General features: G+C 33.6%; 1 protein-coding gene across 5 annotated transcripts in view; it reads left to right on the top strand.

The window, feature by feature from the left end:
• Window positions 1-23,465, top strand: part of LOC124359366 — a 140,758-nt gene that overhangs the window by 61,631 nt on the left and 55,662 nt on the right. For 4 of the 5 annotated variants that reach the window (XM_046812054.1, XM_046812052.1, XM_046812053.1 and 1 more), the window contains exons 9-10: window positions 3,350-3,610; window positions 10,566-10,667. In XM_046812054.1, the coding sequence (XP_046668010.1) occupies window positions 3,350-3,610; window positions 10,566-10,667 (363 nt within the window). The remainder of the gene's footprint in view (window positions 1-3,349; window positions 3,611-10,565; window positions 10,668-23,465) is intronic. The other variant, XM_046812055.1, reaches the window with a different exon arrangement.

Here is a 23,465-nt window from a genome sequence, read left to right as displayed (position 1 = left end):
TTAAAGAAATGATTCCTAATGTATGATGTTGGTTTCTTCTCAGTTCATACAATGGTCTTCGGACCAACAATGATGTGCAATTTTTGATTTTTTTGTCTTCCCTTTTTGTGTTTTTTTTTTAGTTTTTGGTTATTTTTGTATTTCTTATTGCAACTACATTTTATACTGTAAACACAGTTTTTGGAATACTGTATGCCATTTTTTAATTTTGTTTTTATGAGACTTTGTCTAAGAGTATTATGTGTTTTAAACCCAGTTCTATTGCTGTATTTTCTACCTATTCTTTTAATATTTCTCCAATAATTCTGGCACGTAAGGGATTGACTTAAACACAGATTTATCTCTATTCTGATGTACTGACTCAGGAATGATTCTTCTGATTCATTTGCAATTCTTTATTACTGTTTGAGGGTATCCATTGTGTCTAAGACCCAATTCAACTTTCTTAAATTCTTCTTTTGATCCATATTTATCTGAGCATAAGCTCTTTGCTCTATCAAATAGCGAGTAGACCACTCCTGTGACAGATTTTTTATGATTTGATTGATAGTTTAATATTTTCCTGTGTGTTTTCTTTCAAAAACAGTAGTCTTAAGGACATCCAATTCTCTTAACACACACACACACACACACACACACACACACACACACACACACACACACACACACACACACACACACACACACACACACACACACACACACACAAAAATAAAAAGAAGCTTGTTTTGAACTTCCAATTTCATTGTGGGGTGGTTAGAAGGAGAAATACTATTAGTAAGATTAAAAAAATCATTCAATTTAGCATCTCCATGAGGAAAAACAACAAAGGTATCATCCATATTCCTCCACTAAATTTTAGGTTTGAACTAAGCTAAAGCCAATGGGACTTTTTGCTGAAATTCTTCCATAAATATATCTGACGAAAATAGGAGACAGTGTAGAACACATTGTCATTCCCCCATTTTGATGGTAAATTTGACCCACTAACACAACATAATTGCATTGAGTGCATAGTTTATCAGTCTCATAATTATTGGTATGGGAAGGTTAGTCCTTTCATTTAATGTTTGGTTTCTTTGAGATGTGGTTCAATGATTTCTAGAGTTTATTGAACTAGTATATTTATGAATAGACTTTCAACATGAAATTTACTAGCTTGTCAGTTTGAGTCATCTTCATAGATTTTGACTTATCTACAAAGAGAAGAGAGTAGAAGAGAGAGTAGAATGAGATCAGATTGCAGATCTCAAAATGTAGTGTTACTGATTTATAGTAATAATTGTGATCATCTACTGTAATTAAATAGATAAGTGAGATTGTGCAATGTAGCAAGAGATGTGAGGTTGTGTACTGTAGCTAAAGAAGTGGTGAAATTATGTAATGTAACTAGAGAAGTGTTTTGACCATACTGTAGTTAGAGAGGTGATGAGATTTTCTACTGTAGCAAAAAAAGTGGTGAGATTCTGTACTGTAGCTAGAGAAGTATTTTTACCTACTGTACTTAGAGAAGTGGAGGAGAATCTTGTACTTAGGACGTGAAGTTTTGTGATGAGTTACTGTAACTAAGCAAGTGTTGAGATACAACCATTACTAAAGGTAAAACAGTACCAGGTTACTATAATGTTGTTCAGAACACTGTCAATGCCTCTTGTTAAAGTAACAACTTACTGTTGATAAAAGCTCTGAAGTGTGGAAGAGTGATATCGTACTGTTATAAGTTCCAGTGGATGAGACCAAACCTTCTGTTACTTGCCACTCTACACTTTTTCAAGTGAGAGTGCTACTCACCCCCATACTTCACACCAACGGCCAATAATACTTGGACAGTAGGAGTTGTGAAAATTATCTATCAAATAAGTCTTAAAGTCTAAACATTTAACACAGTAGACAATAAATTGAGCTGTTAGTATTACAAGAGTGTAAGAATCAGCTGCACAGTCATAGCTCACTGCCATTTTCACTTTCTGTAAAAGTTTATCAAAGTTATGAAATAAAATCCTAATTGTCAGGGGTGATTTTGTATCCAAGTATGACAATCTAAATAGTGGGTCACTTAAACTAAATTGAATATAAACAGACAGGTCTCTAATAAAAAAGATATATTCCAAATTTGTACACCTATATGTGACGTTGATATATTGTAACCATGGAGCATTCTATAAAAGATTTACAAGTTTGGTACTGTGAGAGAGCAGGAAGATGAAGCTCCTTTTGTAGATCTACTCCAATCAGCTCTGGAAACTTAAAGAATACCACAGTAAGAATTCACTCCACTCAACCTTAATTGCTACATCTATGTAACACCACTCCAGGCAATGGTGGCGTGTTCAAGGTGGCTTTGGGCCAAGAATCTATAAAGCATTGGATGAAAATCTTTCATGTAGACAAATCAGGTAGTCACATAGTGAGAGCAACTTATTTTAGCTTTTCTATGTGCTTAGAAGACATGGTATGCTTGGAATGTATGAGAACATCACCTTCTGCACAATGTGGCGTTTTATCAAAAAATCAGCTGCGTTCAATCCCATGAAAAAAAGAATAAAACGGAATGATTTTCTGTTAAGGGTTACTAAAGTTGTTTCAACTGTGTTGATCCTAAGATCCTCATTTGACACCAGTTAAATATAAAATCTAGAGCATATTTAGCATTTAAACTCATGAAAATTCATCTAAGCAAACTAAAAAACAGGCATGCAATAAAAATGGTATCAACAACAATAAATATGAAATTTAAATATTAATGCCTCTTGCGATGTCTCTATTAACTCAGGTCCCCAGATATGGTGATGTCATTCCTGAAGAAAGCTCCATCCAGAATTAATTACAGTCATGCCTTTTGTATAGTGGAAGTTAGTATAAGATGAATTGTTGTGTTATCCAAATAGGATGTTGTGTTATGCCTTTACCACTTCCAAACCATTAGGATTGTTAGGGCTCTTTACTGTCTTTACAACGATTTTAGATCTTTAATCCAGGAATATTATTTTTTAGAATCACTTTGTAATTTATTGAGATAGCTCATTTCAGTTCTCACTGTTTATATTGGAAGAATTGTTTGATATGTGTATTGGCTAAGATATTAACATTTTTTATGGATTAATATGATATCTCCAGTGTTTCTGTTATCTATACTGTTTTTCTTATTATAGACCATTATTGCTTTTAGATTTTCTCTGTTACATGTAAACTATAGATTCAAAATAGTTTTACAGTTTAGTTAAATCATTGTTTGATACCTATTCAGGAAGTATTGACATTTAAATTAACTCTTAGATAGATATTCATCTGTAAAAGATATTGATTGATGAAATAAATGCAAATTTGAAGGAGTACCTCTGTGTTTCAGAAACTGATAGAAAATATTGACCAGTCCGGATCGTACCCCTTGTCAGTCATTGTAACGACTGCCATCACTCTCTCTCCAAGTGGTTATCTTTCCTTGAAGGGAATTTACAGTTTTATTGATAAGTTCTTTCCCAGTAAACGCGGCTGGAAACAATATGTCAGACCAATCATGAAAAGCAAAGACTTCATTCAAATAGGAAGCAAAGAGAGATATTGGACTGTTACTCCAAATGCTGCAGCAAAATTACTACGATTCCAAAAAGTAAGGATTAATGATGGTTTTAGTTTTCCAGGCTTGCACATATAAACACAAATTGTCCTGCATTGTTTGTTGTAGCGTATCGTATATAAAATTTTGCTTGAAAATTCTTACGATTCCAAAAAGTAAGGATTAATGATGTTTTTGGTTTTCCAGGCTTGCATTTATAAACACAAATTGTCCTGCATTGTTTGTTGTAGCTTATCGTATATACAATTTTGCTTGAAAATTCTTACGATTCCAAAAAGTAAGGATTAATGATGTTTTTGGTTTTCCAGGCTTGCATTTATAAACACAAATTGTCTTGCATTGTTTGTTGTAGCTTGTTGTATATACAATTTTGCTTGAAAATTCTTACAATTCCAAAAAGTAAGGATTAATGATGGTTTTGGTTTTCCAGGCTTGCACATATAAACACAAATTGTCCTGCATTGTTTGTTGTAGCTTATCTTATATATATAATTTTGCTTGGGAATGTATGAAATGCACTCACTGGTTGTTGGTAAAGTTTGGTTATACATCTGACAATCTGAAAATAAACCATTTAAAAGTAGCGTTCATAATTTAACCCTTATAACGTCAGTATATCTTTTCACGACTTCCAACAAACGGCACAATATTAAAAAAAATAAATAAAAAATGTGTAAAGTTAATTTTTATTTTTACTTTCTATAATTATGGTAAGTTTAAAATTATCTTGTACGTACATATATTTATGGGACATTAAATTGTAGATATAAATAAAGTCAAAATAAAAGGCACACAAAATTTGATTAGCTAAACTATAAACATTACCAGACAATCATATAAATTACACTTGTGATAAATATAAAAAAGAAATGCATGATTGTAATTATACAACTAACCTAATAGTGTTCTTTTATATAAACAGAAAACACGACGAAGGAAACCGACTCAGCGATGGTTAGACACGCACTACCTGAAGCCAAACTGCAAACAAAAGTGCGCGCGCTGTATGGCGTCTGTGCCGTGCGGCGGGGAGAGTGTCTAGACACCGCGTCTATTGTTTCAAACAATGTAACGCGACAGCTATATTTTGACGCTTGACATAGGTCAATAACCCACACACATGGTTGACGCATACCGTTAGTGACATTGATTGGATTTAAAAGTAACTTAAATTTGCTATAGACGCAGTTTTGTGTCGATGCGCCGTACCGCGTCTTTGCCGTTTGGAGATAGTTTGTCTATGCGCCATACGGCGTCTGTGACGTTATAAGGGTTAAAAGTTAAATCTGCAATCCAAGATTTGATTTTATTTAAGACTAAAATGTAAACAAATTATCTATTTCTAAACGTTAAGAAAGTATATTTGGTCACTTAATAAAAGAAGTAATATCTCTTTTGAGGACTAGTAGAATTGTTTCAACAACTTCAGATTGATGACATTTTTAAAGATTCAACCATTTTATATAATTTATTTTAGAACATAATAAAATATCTAGAACTTTCTGGGACAAATGCTCTGGTCTCTGAATAGTATGCAATTAAAGAACATTTCAATGGATCTTTGGTGCTCCAATGGATATGTAAGTTAAAGGATTGTATAAATTTATCTGTTTGTTTATTGTTTAAGTATGTTTTTATGTCAGCTACAATGTGCTACAGATATGGTTCTTATTAGAATTGAGGTCAACTTTCCAGTTAGCCACGGAAATTCCAGCATTTTGTTTGCCATTGGCCTTAACCCTTTGGCTGTTTCACGATATATCGTTGTAGATAGTTTTACCGAAAACTGTTTCACAACGATATATCGTTGTTGGTAGTTTTTCTGAAAACTGTTTCAGAACAATATATCGTTGTTTCGCAATCAATTTGTTTTAATGTAATTTTTTTAAATAAACTAGCGTAACTATATATCAATCAGTAGAGGAATACATGCTATACAAGAAAATAAGTGTTTATGCTCTTTTTACATACATCCGCTGTAATGAATCCAAGACCATTGCCGCGATTCGAGTGGCCTTGGCGGGCGGGCGGGCTTGCACTGGCAGTGCCAACACGAATCGCTCGCTTGGTGCCTTTTGTTGTTTTCACGGCTGCCTGTCTGTTCTTTTGAGGTTATTGTGCGCTGTTTACATTATCTCTGTGAAGTGTTATAATAATGAGTGGAAAACGATCAAAATCTCCCGTTAGTGAGAATACTCTGATAAACATTGTTCAAACTGCTGGTTTGAATTTCCGAAGTGACAGTGACTCCGAACATTCTTCTAATGTAGATAGCAGTGATTCTGATCAACAATCTAGCAATGATTTCATAGATGACACGGACGAGGATCCTAGTTATGATCCTTATCAACCATCAACCTCAACAGGACTTCAACGAGGTAACATACAATTACCAATTAGCAGCCGTAACCAGCTTGATGTGTCATCATCTCTGAGGTAGATGAAACTCCGCCTAGGCATAGGCCAAATCTATCAGTTCCGAAGCGTCGTAGGCGTTGTACAGTTAGTTTGGAAAGAACTGGGGCTAGTCAGAATGTCCCACAAAACGATACAACTGATAATCAAAATGTTCCACAAAATGATCCAGCTGACGATGATGATAGTAGTTGGGACGAAGTAGAGGAAGGCAATGATCCACCTTACAATCACCAATTTACATTTTCTGAAGTAAGTGGACCTAAACACTGCCCTCCACAAAACTCGAAACCTATAGAGTACATAAAACTGTTTTTTACAACTGCAATTTTGAATGTTTTTGTTACTGAGACAAACAGGTATGCTAGGAACTACATTGCTGACAATGAGCAGACCTTATCGCCTTTCAGTCAAGTCAGAAAGTGGGTAGATGTTACCCTAGCTGAGATGGAAGCTTTTTTGGCAATCATACTAAACATGGGCATGATCAACAAGCCTAGTATTGCCAGCTATTGGGATACCCATTTCACACAAACCACTTCGTTTTTTGGCAAAGTGATGACTTCAAATAGATTCATTTTGGTATTAAAATTTTTCCACATTGTAGATGTCACTAAACTAGTCCCTCACGGAAATCCTGGGTATGACCCTTGTGGTAGGTTTCAACCTATAATCGACCATGCAAACCGGCTGTTCAAGCTTCATTACAAGCCAACTAAAGCCCTATCTGTAGATGAGTCTTTGGTGGGAACTAAAAAACGAATTGGACTTACTCAGTACCTGCCCAAAAAAAAACACCACAAGTGGGGTATTAAATTGTGGGTCCTTTGCGATTCAATAACACGCTACTGTGTATCTTTTTACTGTTATAAAGGAGCTCAAAGATCAGAAGAAAATGAAAGAGTTGTTGTGACGGTTTTGGGAGGCACAGTTGTACTGACCTTGCTAAGAATGGCAAATTGTTTGGGAAAAGGGCACCATATGTTTCTTGACAACTTTTTTACTTCAATTGCACTTGCTAGAACTTTGTACAGTCACCAAACTTTTGTTACTGGAACTATTAGGAAAGACAGGAAAGGTATACCTAAACAGTTATTGGGAAAGTATGCTGTTGGTCAAAAGACCTATGTAAGGAAAGGCCCAATGCTCATTATGGCGCATAGGGAAAAAAAAGAGCAACTCCTCTCAATTTTTAATCCTATCAACTGACTGCCAGGCTGCTTCTGAGGCATACTCTATTAGAAGAAGTGGTCGTCTCCTTATAAAGACTAAAACTAAAATTGCCCATCAATACAACCGTGGTATGGGTGGTATCGATTCCACTGACCAAATGTTGTATGTATATATGGATGAACGTAGAACTATGAAGCACGCAAAAAAGGATATATTTAATGTTTTTGGCCACATGGTGCTAAACGCATTCATCCTATACAAATTGAATACCACCGAACGGCGGCTACGTAGAGCTGATTTCATGAAGGAAATTGTGGGAGAACTTGCCTCAGAATGGATGGCTGTCAAATCTGTACCCCATAATCTTCAAGGCGGTGGAGATGGCCCTTCAGCTAATTTTGGACTTAGGAAGCTCCCAGAGAAGAAAGAAAAACTCTGTAGAATGTGTTCAGGTGACAACCATCCTGAAGGAAAAAAACGTAGATCGCGCACAGTGTGTGTAAAGTGCGGGCAGGGCGTTCACGCGGAATGCCTCGTCAAGCACGTGTGTCAGTAAAAAGTAAAAAAGTGTAAATAGTGTGAAACATTTGTTTGTCCTTTAAAAATTAGCTTTCTATAAATATAATGAGCTTTTGTACACTTGCAGTAATGTACTTTATTTATTATTGACAAAGAGACTTTATAAGTAGCTGGTGAAAATTGCATCAAACTCATGTAAGTAACTATTTACTTATTTTTACTACAACTTGAACAGTTTTTATCCAAATTACTTAAGATTTTCACGGTCTATTCATAATTAAATGTACTTTTAGGATATTATACTGTCAATTCACCCTCCTTAAAACAAATATATGTTTTATAGTTCCAAACTAAAAAAATAAAATAAAATAAAAAAAATAAATAAAAAATAATACATTTAAAAAAAAATCTATTAAATTTAATTGACATGAGGTATTTTTTTCTAAAGCACGGCCTTATGTTCTACAGAACACAACAAGTTTCAAGCAAATATCTTGATTTTTAAAGAAGTTACACATTTTTAAGAAAATCCCTGCAAAAAGTCCATTTTGAGCTGAACAGTTCTGGGTATGACCCATGCTAAAAACCTAACAGTTTTATGTCAAGATTTAAAAAAATGGCAAACAGCCAAAGGGTTAAGGATGGTTTCAGAATCCTTCCCGGCTAAAGGACCGTCAACCCTGAGGAAGACCTTGATAGATCGTATGAGGTCTCTTTAGTCCCCTCAGACCACACTTATCCCCTCAGAGCCACCAACCCTCAGCTCAGGAGGCAGATCCCGCAGCCAGTCCCTAGTCTCGTCATTGCTACATAATATGACGAGAGCTCCCCTTTCAGGAAAGCACCTCTTGAACTGCAAATACACACCTTCTGCTCAGAAAACCTTGTCAAGGATGTGCCCCCGCACCTCTGAGGCCTCCTACTCCGAGAAGCGTCTTCAGAAAAATTCTTGGGGACCAAAGCAACATTGTGTCCTATCAGAATTTCCCTAAATGTATCTCCCACTCCCTCCTATATTGAAGGAGCAGTTTAACCACCTGTCTGCTGTGGAATCACGGTCGGGCACCTCTTTGGCAGGGGCTTTTCCGCCGAAGAACCACCTGAGTGCTCTCTCTTCCCACTCGGAGTAGAGTCAACTCCTACAATTCCACCCGGTGCTGACTTCCTCTGCTTCCTTAATTTTTTCCTTTCATTGGCTAATTTCTTGCCCTTTTACCTCCTCCATTTATTATACGGAAGCCTGATACCATCAGTCTTCTTTTGCTCCATCGTTCACTGCTTGCACAATTTGAAGGGGAGCTTGTGGTTGTAGTCTAGAGGCTTCAGAGTCTGTATCCATGGATTCAACCTTCGCATCTACACCACTAACTGCTAAGTCATCGTTGATGATAGTTGGGCATAATGAACAGGAAGAGACATCCAAAGCCAGGTTGCCGGATGAAACTGCCTGCTGTATATGTTTCAGATCAAGATCTGTTACAGTTTTGTTTGTTATTTTATTTTCAGACTCCATAAAAGATCCCACGAGTACCAAGGAAATAACAGGTCCACCTAGTCAGAGCCCCTCATGACCAGGTAAGGCTATTTACACTTGGGAGCCATCCAATCTCCAAAGGCTCCTTTCGTGATGCAAATGCATCTTTGTGCCATGCATCCCTTAGGCACACAGGTCGCTTCACACTGTGGGATTGGAGGCCCCCAGTCATACAAAAGCATGTGTTTGGTACGATTCCGGACAGTTCAGTTGAGATTGGTCATGCCTGACCTGGCAACACTACTGTGTGGCAATGGGGATCACCGCCGCGCAGAGTGCACAATCGGGACACTAGCCTTGATCCTGGTGTTTTGTCGAAAGCAGGGCCACCTCATGCAGGACACTTAACTAGCGTTTATACGAGCCCAACCATTGGTTGGATTTGAATCCCCCATTGGTCGTGAGTGGCACCTGAATGTCACTTCTGGAGAGGTACTTTCCCAATTCATTTGAACCACCTGAACTAAGGTCAGCCCATTCCCTGGACCCCTTTCTCAAGATTAGCACTTAGTAACAAATTTTGCGATTCATTTTTATTTATAAGATTTTATATATATATATATATATATATATATATATATATATGTATATTGTATATTTATCTGAATAGTGTTGGGTTGTTATAATTATGACACTATTCGTTTGTGCCTGGTTGTATATACTTATAATGGGTAAAGAATAATTGAATATTTTAATAAAAGTTGAGCAATGCTGAGATCTAAAAAATAAACAATAAACCGATCTCTTTCCAACAATTATAGAGTAAGTTGTTTCCAAGGGTTCCTGAGCTCTGAGGTTTGGCGGCAACAGATTTTCAAAACCTAACAAGAGATTCTGAGCTGATACTACCTGGTATTAGCTGGTATCAGATTAATAATGAAGTGGCTCTTATTCTGAATTTCACCTGAAATAGATAATAATCTAGCTATTTAACTAGTATAATACCAAAATGTAATTAGTAGTCTATGCGGTAACTTATCTAAATTATCTACCTATGATTGTTGCAAGCCTAGATTAAGATTCCACAGTTATTTGAACACCTTTTGTTTAAAAGATTGTTAACAAGAATTGTATAAACTCCTATTTCTAGATATTTTAATGCTGATATGTCTCGTGTAGCAACCACATATCTTGTGTTTAGAAGTTGAGAACTAAGGATAAAATAATTCCAGTGAATAAAGTATGTGATGTCGCTTAATAATTGCCACTTTATAACAGTTTCACTATGTGCTTATGTGACCTGTGTTAGATTCAAGCTTAGATTTAAATATGTATTTTATTTTCCTTAGAATACACGAATAATAAGATGATTAATAATGACACACCTCAAAACAAGAATGTTTTTAGGAAGAGAAAGAAGATCAGTCAGTTGAGTCAGCTGGTATTGAATCCAGCTGTACGGAGAGATGTTCTAAAGAGGCACAGGAAAACAACCAGGAGAGCTCTGAGGTATCTTTCATAATATTATAAATTAGTGTCCATATAATATGCAATTGAATATTGTTATACATTTTCAGACAAAGTGTTAAAACACTGCCAACTCAATTACAAATTAGAGACGTCTTTTGACTGAAGATAAATCTCAACAAGGCCACAATATTTTAAGATTTTAATTGTTATGTTAGAAGTGTTTTGATGGAGTATAAACTGGAAAATTTAGTCATATGACATCAGCTGGCTATGTTAGTCTAAGAAATTAGGTAATTAAAAAAATTACCAAGTCAAGTGTTATGTTTGAGTTTGTACTCACTATTGAATTTTAACAATATAGAAAACTATCATATACTTTGACGGATAAAGTAGTTTTAAATCAATAACTCTAAGGTTATTACGGTTTAAGGAAGTAAATTACTATGATTGTATCTCATTAAAATAACATAAATTGTTTCACTGTAACAGAAACTGGACCATTTTATAAGGGAATTAAACTACTTAACAATTTGTCCCCAAATTTAACTTCAAAAAAGAATTCACACATTTTTAGAAAGCGACTTGAAAAATTGCTTATTGAAGCGTGTCCTTATAAAATTTCAGATTTTTGTCGTGGTTTCATAGTATAAAGTTGCATGATTTATTTTAACGATCACTGTTATTTTAATTTGCCAAAATGTTGTACTAGTATTAATTTTGTATTATATACTGAAAATGACGTGTTATATGTTTACAGTTGCATTGCAATATTCTATTATAAACTTGTGTAACAAATAAATAAATACTAGTAATAAATAATATAAATGTAAGAGCCCATTTATGCCTGTAGAATAGTATTGCAATTAATTATTTTTATAAATATCTTACCTATGCAATGCTTTACAACTAGATGTACATTTTTATATGATATTATTTAGTTTATTTAGTACTACATTTTTGTATAACTGAATTATTTGACAATGCATATTTTAACACATTTTCTTTAATAACAACTATAAAATTTGAATTTTTAATTAGAATGTTTATAGTTACATTTGTGATTTGGCACCTTTCTATTGCCAACCTTCTTACTTCATTTTGATATTTGAAGTTAAGTGAATGAACTAAACTATCAAATTGTTATAGTTTTTGATGAGCTATTCAATTAAAACATTTTTGCAATCTTCTGTGAAGCTGGCATATTTTAATTTTCAATCAAGGTTTATCACCTTATTTTACCACTTTAAATTAATTTGAACTAATTTATGACCTGTGGATTGATCTATTTACCTAATGACATTGACAACCTTGTCTTGAATCGTCTACTTGGGAACTATTCATAGAACAAGTTCAGTGCCATAGAGTATACATTAGGTCATGGCATACCATAGTGGCTAACGCTATTTCAGAATCAGAATCAGAATCATTTTATCGTCGTCCAACAATTACAAAATTGTATTGACAAAGTCAAATATGATATTAAAAATATCACTATGTAGGCCTACAGAGCCTAAAATAAATACAATCTATATCTATCTTAAAAGTTTAAAATTGTAAGCCACTAAAATTAGCATTAAAAATCTCATCTACAGAATAAAACATTTTTCTCTTGAGCCACTCTGCAACAACATTCTTAAACCTACCAACAGAAATTAATCTAGCACTTAAAGGTAACTTATTGAATAGCCTAGCTCCGGTTATTGCATATTTCTGTTGAGTTTTACTTAACCTAGCATATTGTACATCAATTGTATTTTTAATTCTAGTGTTGTGTTCATGGTTAAAGCTTCTAAGATTGAAAGAGTCGAGATTTTCCTTAACAAAAACTAAACTGTGTAATATATACATACATGGAAGCGTAAATATACCCAGTTCTTCAAAAAATGGCCTACAGGACTCATTGTCGCTAATTCCTACTATGCAGCGTATGGCTTTCTTTTGCCACTTAAACACAGTCTTGGCCCCACTAGAGTTGCCCCACAGTAAAACTCCATACAGTAGGTGTACATTAAAAAAAGCGAAATATGCACTAATGACAAGATTAAGACTTGTATACAATTTTTGTTTTTTTAGTAGAAATATTACTCTTGCTAATCCAATACATAAATGGTTTGTATGGATTCCCCAGCTAAGCTTTGAGTCTAAATTGATACCAAGTAGTTTTACAGACTTATTTTCAGAATTACGTAAACTAAAGACAATTTCCTTGGTCTTGTTATTATTAAAAGTTAATTTATTAGCAGAGAACCAGAGATAGGACCTTTGCCTCATGTAACCCATAATTACATCATTTAATTTTGAGTCTTTGTCTGATGATAACAGAGTAGTATCATCAGCATACAAGACAACCTTACCAGGGACAAATTTAGGGAGATCATTAATGAAGACAGTTAACAAGAAAGGGCCCAAGACTGAGCCCTGGGGAACCCCGCTTGCCACCCTCTTAAGCCCTGATCTCTGGTCACCTACTTTGACAAGCTGAAAGTCTATTGCTCAAATAAGACATAATCAAAGACAAAGCATTGTTCTTCAGACCATAGTATTTCAATTTTTTAATGAGTTCATCAAAAATTCATTTCAATTCTCAGACAATATTTCATTCATAATTTCATAGAAACAAATTTAATGAAGTAATCACTTTTTTAGAGGCAAGGTTTAAAACCATGCAGAGTCAGAAAGATGAGTTTGTTCTATACTACAGCCAAGAGATAAAGGAATTCAGGAAGAATGATCATCAATCTCAAAATTATGTAATTCATGGAAAATAAACAAGGAGGAAGTGACTAAAATGTTATCCTCAATTAAGAGTATGGACAAAATGAACAAAGTGCTGCAAAAAGAAAATCTTGAACTTCAAACTAAGCTAAAAGCCAAGGAGAATGTCTCAAATGTCTCCCCCCCTTTACTAACAGCGTTCAGACCTCTCAGATCCATATACACTTAGATCTAATCTGGCCAACAATGCTGGTTTTAGCAAGGATAGGTCGTTCAGCGTCAGAGAGGAAACTTTCAACAATGGGAACACAACAAAACATTTATTTACAACTGAAAATCCCTATGCAGCTCTCTCGTAGAGGATGATCCAGAAATTAGCACCACCAACTCCGATGACAAAGCTGAGGAATCTCACGTTCAAGAATGTTGCTCTGCTCTGGGTATATTAACTTTAAACAGCCATTTAAAACAGTTGGTTATGTAAGACCAGGAGGAAGAACTTGCAGGTTTTAGACCATAAAACAGTAATGTAGAGAATTTAAAAAAAAAAACAATGATTTTTTGGTACTTTTCTGTGGAACCAATAATGTATCTTGCAATGAAGCACACCTGGCCATCAACTGTATAAAAAAGACCTTAAACAGTTACAGTGAAAAGAGAATAATTCTGATTGACCTGCCTAATCGGTATGACTTGGTAGGATGGCCTTGTGTTAATTTGGAAACAAAGAAAACTAATGTGATTCTTTAAAGTATTTGTGACATGTACAATAATTTGGACATGGGGAGTTGCTATTTATTTGGTTTAGGACCTGACTTATGAAGTGGTTGATGTTACACATTTCTGGGCATACTTTGAGGTTATAATAAGAACACTCAAGCCTGTAATAGTATCACCATTATACAGAACTCCTGATGGAACCTTAAAGTTTTTTGACAGCTCAGAGACTCTCTTGTTTTTTTTTTTTTTTTTTTTTTTTTTTTTTTTTTAATAGCCCTCCTTTAACCCTTTGACCGCAGTAGATGAGTACACTATCTAGCAGAGCACTTGTCATCATCGATACTGTCTAGTATTTCTTGCACCACACCATCGGCGCTTTGCCAAAGTCACATGAGCTATCTTGCCATGCAAATCAGCTGTCTGCTGTGTATTCTATTTGTCCGAGACTTGGAGTGAAATCTTGTTTGGTGTGAGAGGGCTAGTATGGGAGGGAGAGGGTTTGGAGATAACAAAAATGAGACGTGAATCCCGCTACATGTGTGAGAGTTGTGATGTCGCTCTATGTGTTGTTCCATGTTTTCCAGAATACCATAAATTAAAAAACTTCTAGGATTGTATTCTAAAATTGTCCTAAAGCGAAATAACTGTAGGATAAACTGTCTTATTTATCCTAATCAAAATAGGCCAATACACTTTCAAAGATTATTTTTTTTGTGTGAAATCTAAATACACTAGAAAATAATGATCTAAATCAATAAAATAGTTATATACAACATATTTGATTGTCAAAGGTGAATGAAATGATCCTGGCATAGCAGCCAAACTTTTGTCCGCCGCTGTACCGTCTGAGCAAATTTGGCTAAGAATTACTCAGCGCAACTGGCTCGGCCGGCTGCACAATCTACAGCGGTCAATGGATTAGAGTCTTGCTCTATTGACATTGACACATTAAAAAGAATTGCTAACACTGTGCAGCTTAATAATATGCTATGGACCATTATCTTCATGTGTGGAAATTATGAATCCACTTATTCCTTAGCATGTTTAGTCAGTGTATTAACTAATCTGATGCTTGTGAACATTGTTGTAAATGTGCTGGATTAGCCTTTTTCTGACCATAAATTATTGCACATTACTGTTATCTAGCCTATTAGTGGACGATGATATTGCGGTAATCAGGCACTTGGATATTAGGCTCTTTATTTTATTTATTTATAATTTTATGGCCTACATTGGACCACTTTAGTCACTTTATATTTTCTAGTCTTTCTTCTTTTATCCACCCAATATTTCTTCATCCTTTCCGAGCGTAATTTCCTTTCCTCCTCCGGAACCACTCTTCCTATTCGTTGTTTGTTTCTTTTCAGCTGTAATGTAGAGTATTTGTCATTCAATATCTTCAATGTGTTTGTCTTGTGTTTTAAATCCTCTACTGTAATTTGTAACTCTCTCATATCTTCTTTTAATTCTGTGATCCATTTAATGTCACTTTTACTATACCACAGTTTTTCTACTATTTTCCTGCTAATTCTATTTTCAGGTGTTCTTAACAAATGCCCCAGGAATGATATTCGTTTCTTTTTAATTATACTTGTAATGGGTTCTATATTTTTGTAGACTGTTTCATTGGAAGCTAGTCTCCAAACTCCATCTACTTGATAGTTTTTTGTTTAAGCAAGTTCTGACTATTCTTCTCTCCATCTTAAGAACCTTATCTATTGCAATAGTATTTGTTGTTTTAAATATTGTTTCACTTGCGTATGTAATTTGTGGCAGAGCAACTGTTTTGTAGTGTCTTAATTTTGTATTTATTGAAAGACATTTTTTATTATACGTATTCTTAGTAGCATGTTTAATCTTAGTTAGTTTGTCTATTTTACTTTGCCAAGATGGTTTTTCATTCAGGTTATAAGTGATTACTTCTCCTAAGTATTTAAATTTCTGCACAATTTTTATATTGTGGTTGTCCAACCTTATTTTATTTGCAAGTGGAGGCTGCGTTAATAAAACTTCTGTTTTTTTAAACGATATCTTTAAACCAATTTTCTGAGCTATATCTTGTAAAGATTTAATTTGCTGTTTTGTTTCCTGAATGTCATTGGCCAAAAGAGCTAAGTCATCAGCAAACCCCAGACAGTTCAGATTAATGTTGTCCCTTTGATATCCAATCTTTATGTTTTTTTGGTTATTTCTTTCCCATTCCCTCATGACGTACTCTAATGCACAGTTAAAAAGAAGCGGTGATAATCCATCACCTATTAGGCTCTTTACTGACAATAGTTTATATAACTTTACTCAGTGTCTTGAGAGTGTTGAATAGTCTAGTATTCTGTCCAAAAATGATTCTGTTAAGATATTTAATAATTTTCTCGATGGTATTCTTTATTTGATGAACATATTTTTTCCCCTCATCTACTACTAAAGCCAAAAATTCATACCTTTGTATTAGAAATCTGAGAAACTGTGTCCCTGCCATTTTCTTAAGAAAGTTTATTGTGTCTTATTCCATAGTACTTTGTCTTTTGGATTAATTTTTTCTGACAATGCTCATGAAATAGAAAGAATTGTTTGTTACAAAAAGAAGTGATAAGAATCATATCATTCTCAGCGTTTAATAACTATTGTAAGCTCTTATTCATAAAATAAAAAATCCTTACTGTTGTAAACCAATGTATATTTGTTTGTTTCTTTTTTGTGCGTTAAAAGTACCTGATTAAAAGAATTTAAACTAAATAGCAGTATTTAATGTTACAATGCTATAAATTTCTACTTAGTTCATCTTCATTATAGTAGACTTTTATATAATTTTGTAACTTATGCATCTTTTTATAAAATATATTGCAGAAATGAAAATTTTTACAGAAAAATTAAGCACATTGTATTTTTCAGCATAATATTCTACAATTTTGGTTACTCGGAATTTTATACGATTTTCTTGCCACCAAAAGTGGTTAAAGGACATTTTCCAGTTCTCGATTTTGTCATAAAAACATGTAGTAAAATATTACATTTATTTATAAGTTATAGTAAGTGTTTCTAAAATTAAATTTCATGACAAAAATGATGTGCTACAATATATATATATATATATATATATATATATGTGCGTGTGTGTGTGTGTGTGTGTGTGTGTGTGTGTGTGTGTGTGTGTGTGTGTGTGTGTGTGTGTTTACAAATAAAGTTTACAAAAATCTTTATTCAGTAAACATGCAAGTTTTACAAGATACATCCCATGCACCACTAAAACGAGCGCATGCGGGAACTCGTTTGTGTTTTAACATTATGCTTTTTACAGATTTGCAGTGTTGCAGTCCCAGCTACTTTTAACTTATAATTACTTTAGGCACTTCTTAACCTAAATTGTTTTAGAAAAAAATCACAAAAGTTCTTAAGTTAGCGTTAAATAAATCTCTGTGATACTATATATTACAAGTTAATATTCAATTCAATTCGTTTATTGTCGTTAAATAACATATGTTACAATAGGCTTTGTCACATAAGTAAATTAAATAGTAACACAATGATATAAATAAAATAGTAGACATTTGACTTCAGTGTAAATTTGATGTAAGATAATTAGTTGTTAATCAATGTGTTTTGATCTAAATATAACAATTAACAATATATAACAATTAACAAAACATAACAATTAACAAAATTAACAATCAATAAATACAACAAATAATAAAAATTACAAAATAAGAGAATAAATTATGATATATAAATATTACCCCTAAAATATTATGTCATCTAATAAAACATTGTAGAATTCGTCTAAACTATAAAAAGCTTTTTTTCAAAACCATTTCTTAAGAACTAATTTAAAACTATTTACAGACAAAGACTTTACATTTAGAGGTAATATGTTAAAAAGCTTTAGGCCAATATGTATGTAATTATTTTTCGTCTTACTTAGACGTACAAATTTTTCATCAATAAGGTTTTTATTTCTGGTGTTATATACATGTTTACTGCTTCTTAAATTAAATTCTGCATAATGGTCTTTAACATATAATTGATTGAAACATGAACACACAGGGTAACGTTAGAATACTCAGATCAATAAAATGCGGTCTACATGATTCAGTGTCCCCAATTCCCACTATACATCTAATCGCCTTCTTTTGCCATATAAAAACCTGTTGAGTCCCAGAGGAGTTTCCCCAAAAAGTTGTACCGTATAATAGGTGACAGTGAAAAAAAGAGTAATACACATTTAAAATAAGTTCCCTACTGGTACATTTTTTTAGTTTACTTAATAAGAAAAGAACTTTAGCCAATTTTTTACGCAATTCATTCCAACTAAGCTTGCAGTCTAGATTTATTCCTAGGAGTTTAACAGATCTATTCTCAGTGTTTTTAAGCCCAAAAACAATTCTTTCAGTTTTATTTTTATTAAGTAATAATTTATTATTTTCAAGCCATATGCAAGACTTTTTAAATGTGGTTTCACTGTCTTCGAGTAATATATTAAGATCTTTTCCTGCATTTAACAATGTTGTGTCATCAGCATATAAAACACAATAATTACTGGATAAGAAACTTGGGAGGTCATTAGTAAAAATAATAAAAAGAAATGGCTCAAGTACTGAGCCCTGGGGAACCCTGTTTAATACTTTTTGCAGGCTTGATTGTTGTTCACCAGTTTTAACCATTTGATATCTATCCATCAAGTACGACCTTAATAGATTTAGCTCTTTTTGCACAATACCATAAAATTCAAGTTTTGTCATAAGAATATCGTGAGACACAATGTCAAACGCTTTACTTAGGTCTAACAAGGTTGCATGAGTATAATTTTTTTCTTCAAATCCTTGAAATACATAGGACACTATATTTTCTATATCATTGATGGTAGAAAGACCTTTCCTAAAACCAATTGATTTGATGATAGAAATCTATTTATTTCAAAGTACTTATTGAGTTGTTCCTTAATTACAGCTTCTACAACTTTTGACATAACTGGGACTAGTGATATTGGACGATAATTACTTTGAGAGTAAATATCTCCTTTCTTAAAAACAGGAATTGTAATGGTAAGTTTCAGAAACTTAGGATAGATACCCTCAGAAAACATCCAGTTTATCAAATAGGCCAAAGGACACATCTAAACACTGTAACATTGCTTCAATACATAATTTGATAAACCATAACAATCTTCGGACTTTGAACTACTGAGTTCTTTAATACATCTTTCTACATCAAGTACAGTTACATCATTCCATTTAAAATTATTTACAATGTTAACATGTGTTGTTTCTAGCATTTTGTCTACATATACAATATTGGCTGGGTTTGCATTTGGTATAATATCATTACAAATATTTACAAAGTAATCGTTAAAATTTTCAGCTGAGAAAGGAAAACTATGATTTTTTTGCTGCTCTCCCTCCCCATTTCTGAATTTATGACCTTCCAAGCTGCCTTACACTTGTTGTCAGAAGTAGGCTCTCAACTTTGCTATTCTAATTTCATACCTATAGATTTTTTAAATCTAGCATAAGCTCCTTTGTACACTGTGTTGGTTTTAGATTTGTCCAAATAAAGTAAAAGTAAACTTTTTATATGCTTTAATTTTGGAGTGTACCAGTTTTTAACTGACTGAAAATCTCTAGGTTTTGATTGTTTTTTATTTTTTATAGGACAGAATTGGTTATAAAGATCAGAGACAGCCTCCAAGAAAAATTAAAAAGCCTGTTCAACAGAACAAAACCTTGACAGTTCACCAAGCCAGTCTAATCTGCTTAACCTACTTATAAAACTATGTACAGAATAATTATTCAAAGGTCTAAAAGTACTTACTGTTGTTTGGTCCGTGCAATTATTTTTACAATTTCCGGTATTGATTTTCAATTTAATATTAAGTTTTAATCCTAGATGACCAGAAAGATGTAGCTGAATTATTTCACATGAATATTCGTCATTATGTTCGTTTGTAATAATGTTATCAAGACAGGCATTTAACACATTCAGTGCTATGCGGGACCGTTCGGTCCCGCCCGAGGGTCTCGGCACCATTCACGGGTGCGCGCGGGACCTATCGGTCCCGCTGGGCATTGTTGTTTTGCTCTCGGCACTGTTTAGGCAGCGCTGCAAAGAGGTCCTTTCTGATAGCGTGAGCGTGTTGGGCCGGTTTCGTTCTTTGTTCTAGTGTGCATAGTTTCTCGGTTCAGCTAACTATAGTTGTTTTCATCTAGTGCTGTGTTTGCTATTATTTCGTGATTCTTGTTAGCGAAATAAACAATGGCTGGGACATCTAGAGACCCCAAAGTAGTTTGTATAATACATTACCAATGATTCGTGATGATATAACAAGTGCCATGACAATAAGATGCACAATAACAAAAAGTGTTTGGTATGATGTACATATTGTAAATAAGACGTGTTAAAAACTACAAAGAAGGGAGGGGATGGTTGTAAATAATAAATGATATACTATTAGTGCCTTTCAGTGAAAATTATCTTCTTTTAGAGTGTGCACTCATGTATAAATCAACGAAGACCTGTAGCCAGGACAACGGGACCCATCGGTCCCGCAACATATTACATAATTTTAGAAGTCTTGGGAACATAATGCCTAATTTCTTGTCTTTACTACCATCAACAGTCATAAGGTTACGTGTACACCCCTAAATAATACAATAGTTCTTGTAATAAATGTCATTTTCAGGTTCAATGGGCATTGGTCCATGCTGACGGGACCCATCGGTCCCGCAGTATAATGATGTCAAAAAAATGTAAATATAGGTCAAAAATAATCTTTTATGTTTTTATGTCACTTCTGCAAGTTATATCTTCTAATTAAACAAATTTAAAAAATTAGCATCGGGGTTTCGCTAATACTCAAATGCTTAGCAGTGAATGTGTTAATCGAGTTGGGGTTTTGTTTAAACAGTGCAGGTTATGAGATCTTAACATATTCTGAAAATTAATTATTTTTTTATCTGTAAAACGAATATCCAAATTAATGTCACCAGTTATAACCAGATTACAACTCTTAAATTTGTTAAATTTATTCAAAAAGAGAATCAGATTATTTAGAGCATCATTGAACTCTTCAATAATCGAATCTGGTGTTCTATAAACTGTGATAACAATTAGTTTTATACTGGGGAAAACAACTGATGCTACTTCAACATCTTTTCCAGACTGAATTGCTCTACATTTATTGGTTCATAATCATTTACAAAACTATTACTAACATATATAGATACTCCCCCATGTCCTAAATTTTTTCTACAATAATTGGCTGCCAAATTATACCCATTAGGCAAGTAGATATCCACCTCCAGAGGAGCAAGCCAATGTTCATTAAGGCAAATTATATCATATTTACCTTCATTTAAAAATATATCTAATTCATTAACCTTATTTCTAAGACACTGAATATTTATATGAAAAATTGTAATGCTATCAGAAAATTGGTGTATGTTATTGTAAAGTCCTATATCTTCAACCCCTCTTCTGACAATGTGAAGTTTCCCGCTGGCATGGAGAGAATATTAGTCTGATTGGGTTTGGTAGCCCTGGATCGAGGTGACATCGATTCTCCGATGATGTGTCTCAGGGTCTCCCATATCTTCATTGCCAACCATGTCTTTCCTACTGAATTAAAATGCATACCATGTGCAGTATACATGTATCTCCCAGCTGTACTCGCTTCTACAAAACTCACATTATCATAGTGGTCACTTAAAGCTTTTAGTTTCAAATTAGTTTTCTTAATTTCTCTATTCACACATGACCAGTCCGGTAAGTCACATCTTTGAGGCAAATCCACTAAAATCACTTTGTTATCAGTACAAAGGTCAAAAGTACTTTTATACCGTCCAATACTTCGTGTACTTCATTTCTGGCAACATCATTGGAACCACAAACAACAATCAGGATGTCTTCTTTATCCGTTAATTCTTGTTTTACGTTCTTCTCATTTAAAACCTGCTTGGTACAGCCTCCAGGTTTAACAAAACCAACAGGCTGATAATTTTTAAAGGTTGGTTTTTTTCATTTGTTAATATGCCAAGATAAATAAATCCTTTCCATGACTGTCTGCACAAATCAAAATTTTCTTGTCAGAAATGTATTCTTCTTCAGCTGCCACAGAGTTTGAGCTACTTTGGGCATCTTCGTCCGGTGGTGTCAACAGATAAAAAAGATTTTCTGAAAGAAAACTTCCATCGTCTTTGTTTTCGTTTGGAGTATGGGGGATGTTCAAATGATTTAATTTACTTCCTTCACTAACTACTGATGAGTAGAGTTTGGTTTGAATAGTTTTTAAATGACTTACTTGAGTATTAGGTTTTAAACTAGATATATTTGGTAAACTATAACGTTCATTTTTCTTTTTTCCAACCAAAAAGTAGTTTTCCTCACATTCGCTTTTGAACTCATTTATTTTCATATCAAGTTTAATGAATTGTTCCTCTTTCTGCAGTACAATTGTTTCTAGTTGGACTTTTTGATTCCTTAAAGTTATGATTTCTTTATTTGCCTGGCTTACCTCTTCATTTAATGTTCTTAATATAATATTTACATTTTTCAGTTCTTCCCGCAATTCTTTATTTGCGTTGATTAGTATCTGTTTTTCACTGTTTTCATTTAACGACAAACTCTCACTTTCATCAATTACAACTGGATTATTTGTTTCTAATACTTCACATTGGGTCTCTTGTCTACTATTTAATAACTGCTTCGTAATACATTTATTACAAGACCATTCGGTGTTCACTTTGTTTATTTGTTTAAATTCCTTAAGAGAAAGTGTAGTGCATTTAAGATGGTACCATTTCAAACATTGATCTCTACAAAGGACAGCTTGACAATTGCCACTAACGTTTTTGTCACAATTTCCACATGGATATTTGACTTCCTTTTCTTTCATTACTTTCATGTCTAACAAAAATTAAATTCAAGTTTAATGTAGTAATAAGAAAGTAAAATGTGTATATATATATATATATATATATATATATATATATATATATATATATATATATTTATTTATTTATGGAAATATAATAATAATAATAATAAAATAAATATATTATCACAAAAATTTATGTGAAGCAAAAAGTTTAAACCCTCAATGGGATTTGAACTCAGGTCTTTCACTTCAGAGATCTAGGACTATGCCAGTGAGCTACACTACTGATAAGAGAATGTTTGCCAAATAGTCACTTGTATCAGTTGTCAACCAACAGGACTGAACAGGTTCCTTTGTCAAAAACTTGTCTCTCAAAAAGAGTATCTCAAGATACGATACAATACAATAAAAATCTGTGACTAATTTTTTTATTACGTTAATTAATTAAAAATATCAAAATGATCCACACTTTTGCATTAGAAAGCTTGGTTTAACCTTGTTAGTAAAACCAAATCACTCAAACTAGTTTATAGGTTAAT

This window comes from Homalodisca vitripennis, chromosome 4 (assembly GCF_021130785.1).
Source record: "Homalodisca vitripennis isolate AUS2020 chromosome 4, UT_GWSS_2.1, whole genome shotgun sequence".
Lineage (NCBI taxonomy): Eukaryota > Metazoa > Arthropoda > Insecta > Hemiptera > Cicadellidae > Homalodisca > Homalodisca vitripennis.
Note: the sequence above shows the minus strand (reverse complement) of the source record. Positions and strands in the feature narration are given on the sequence as shown.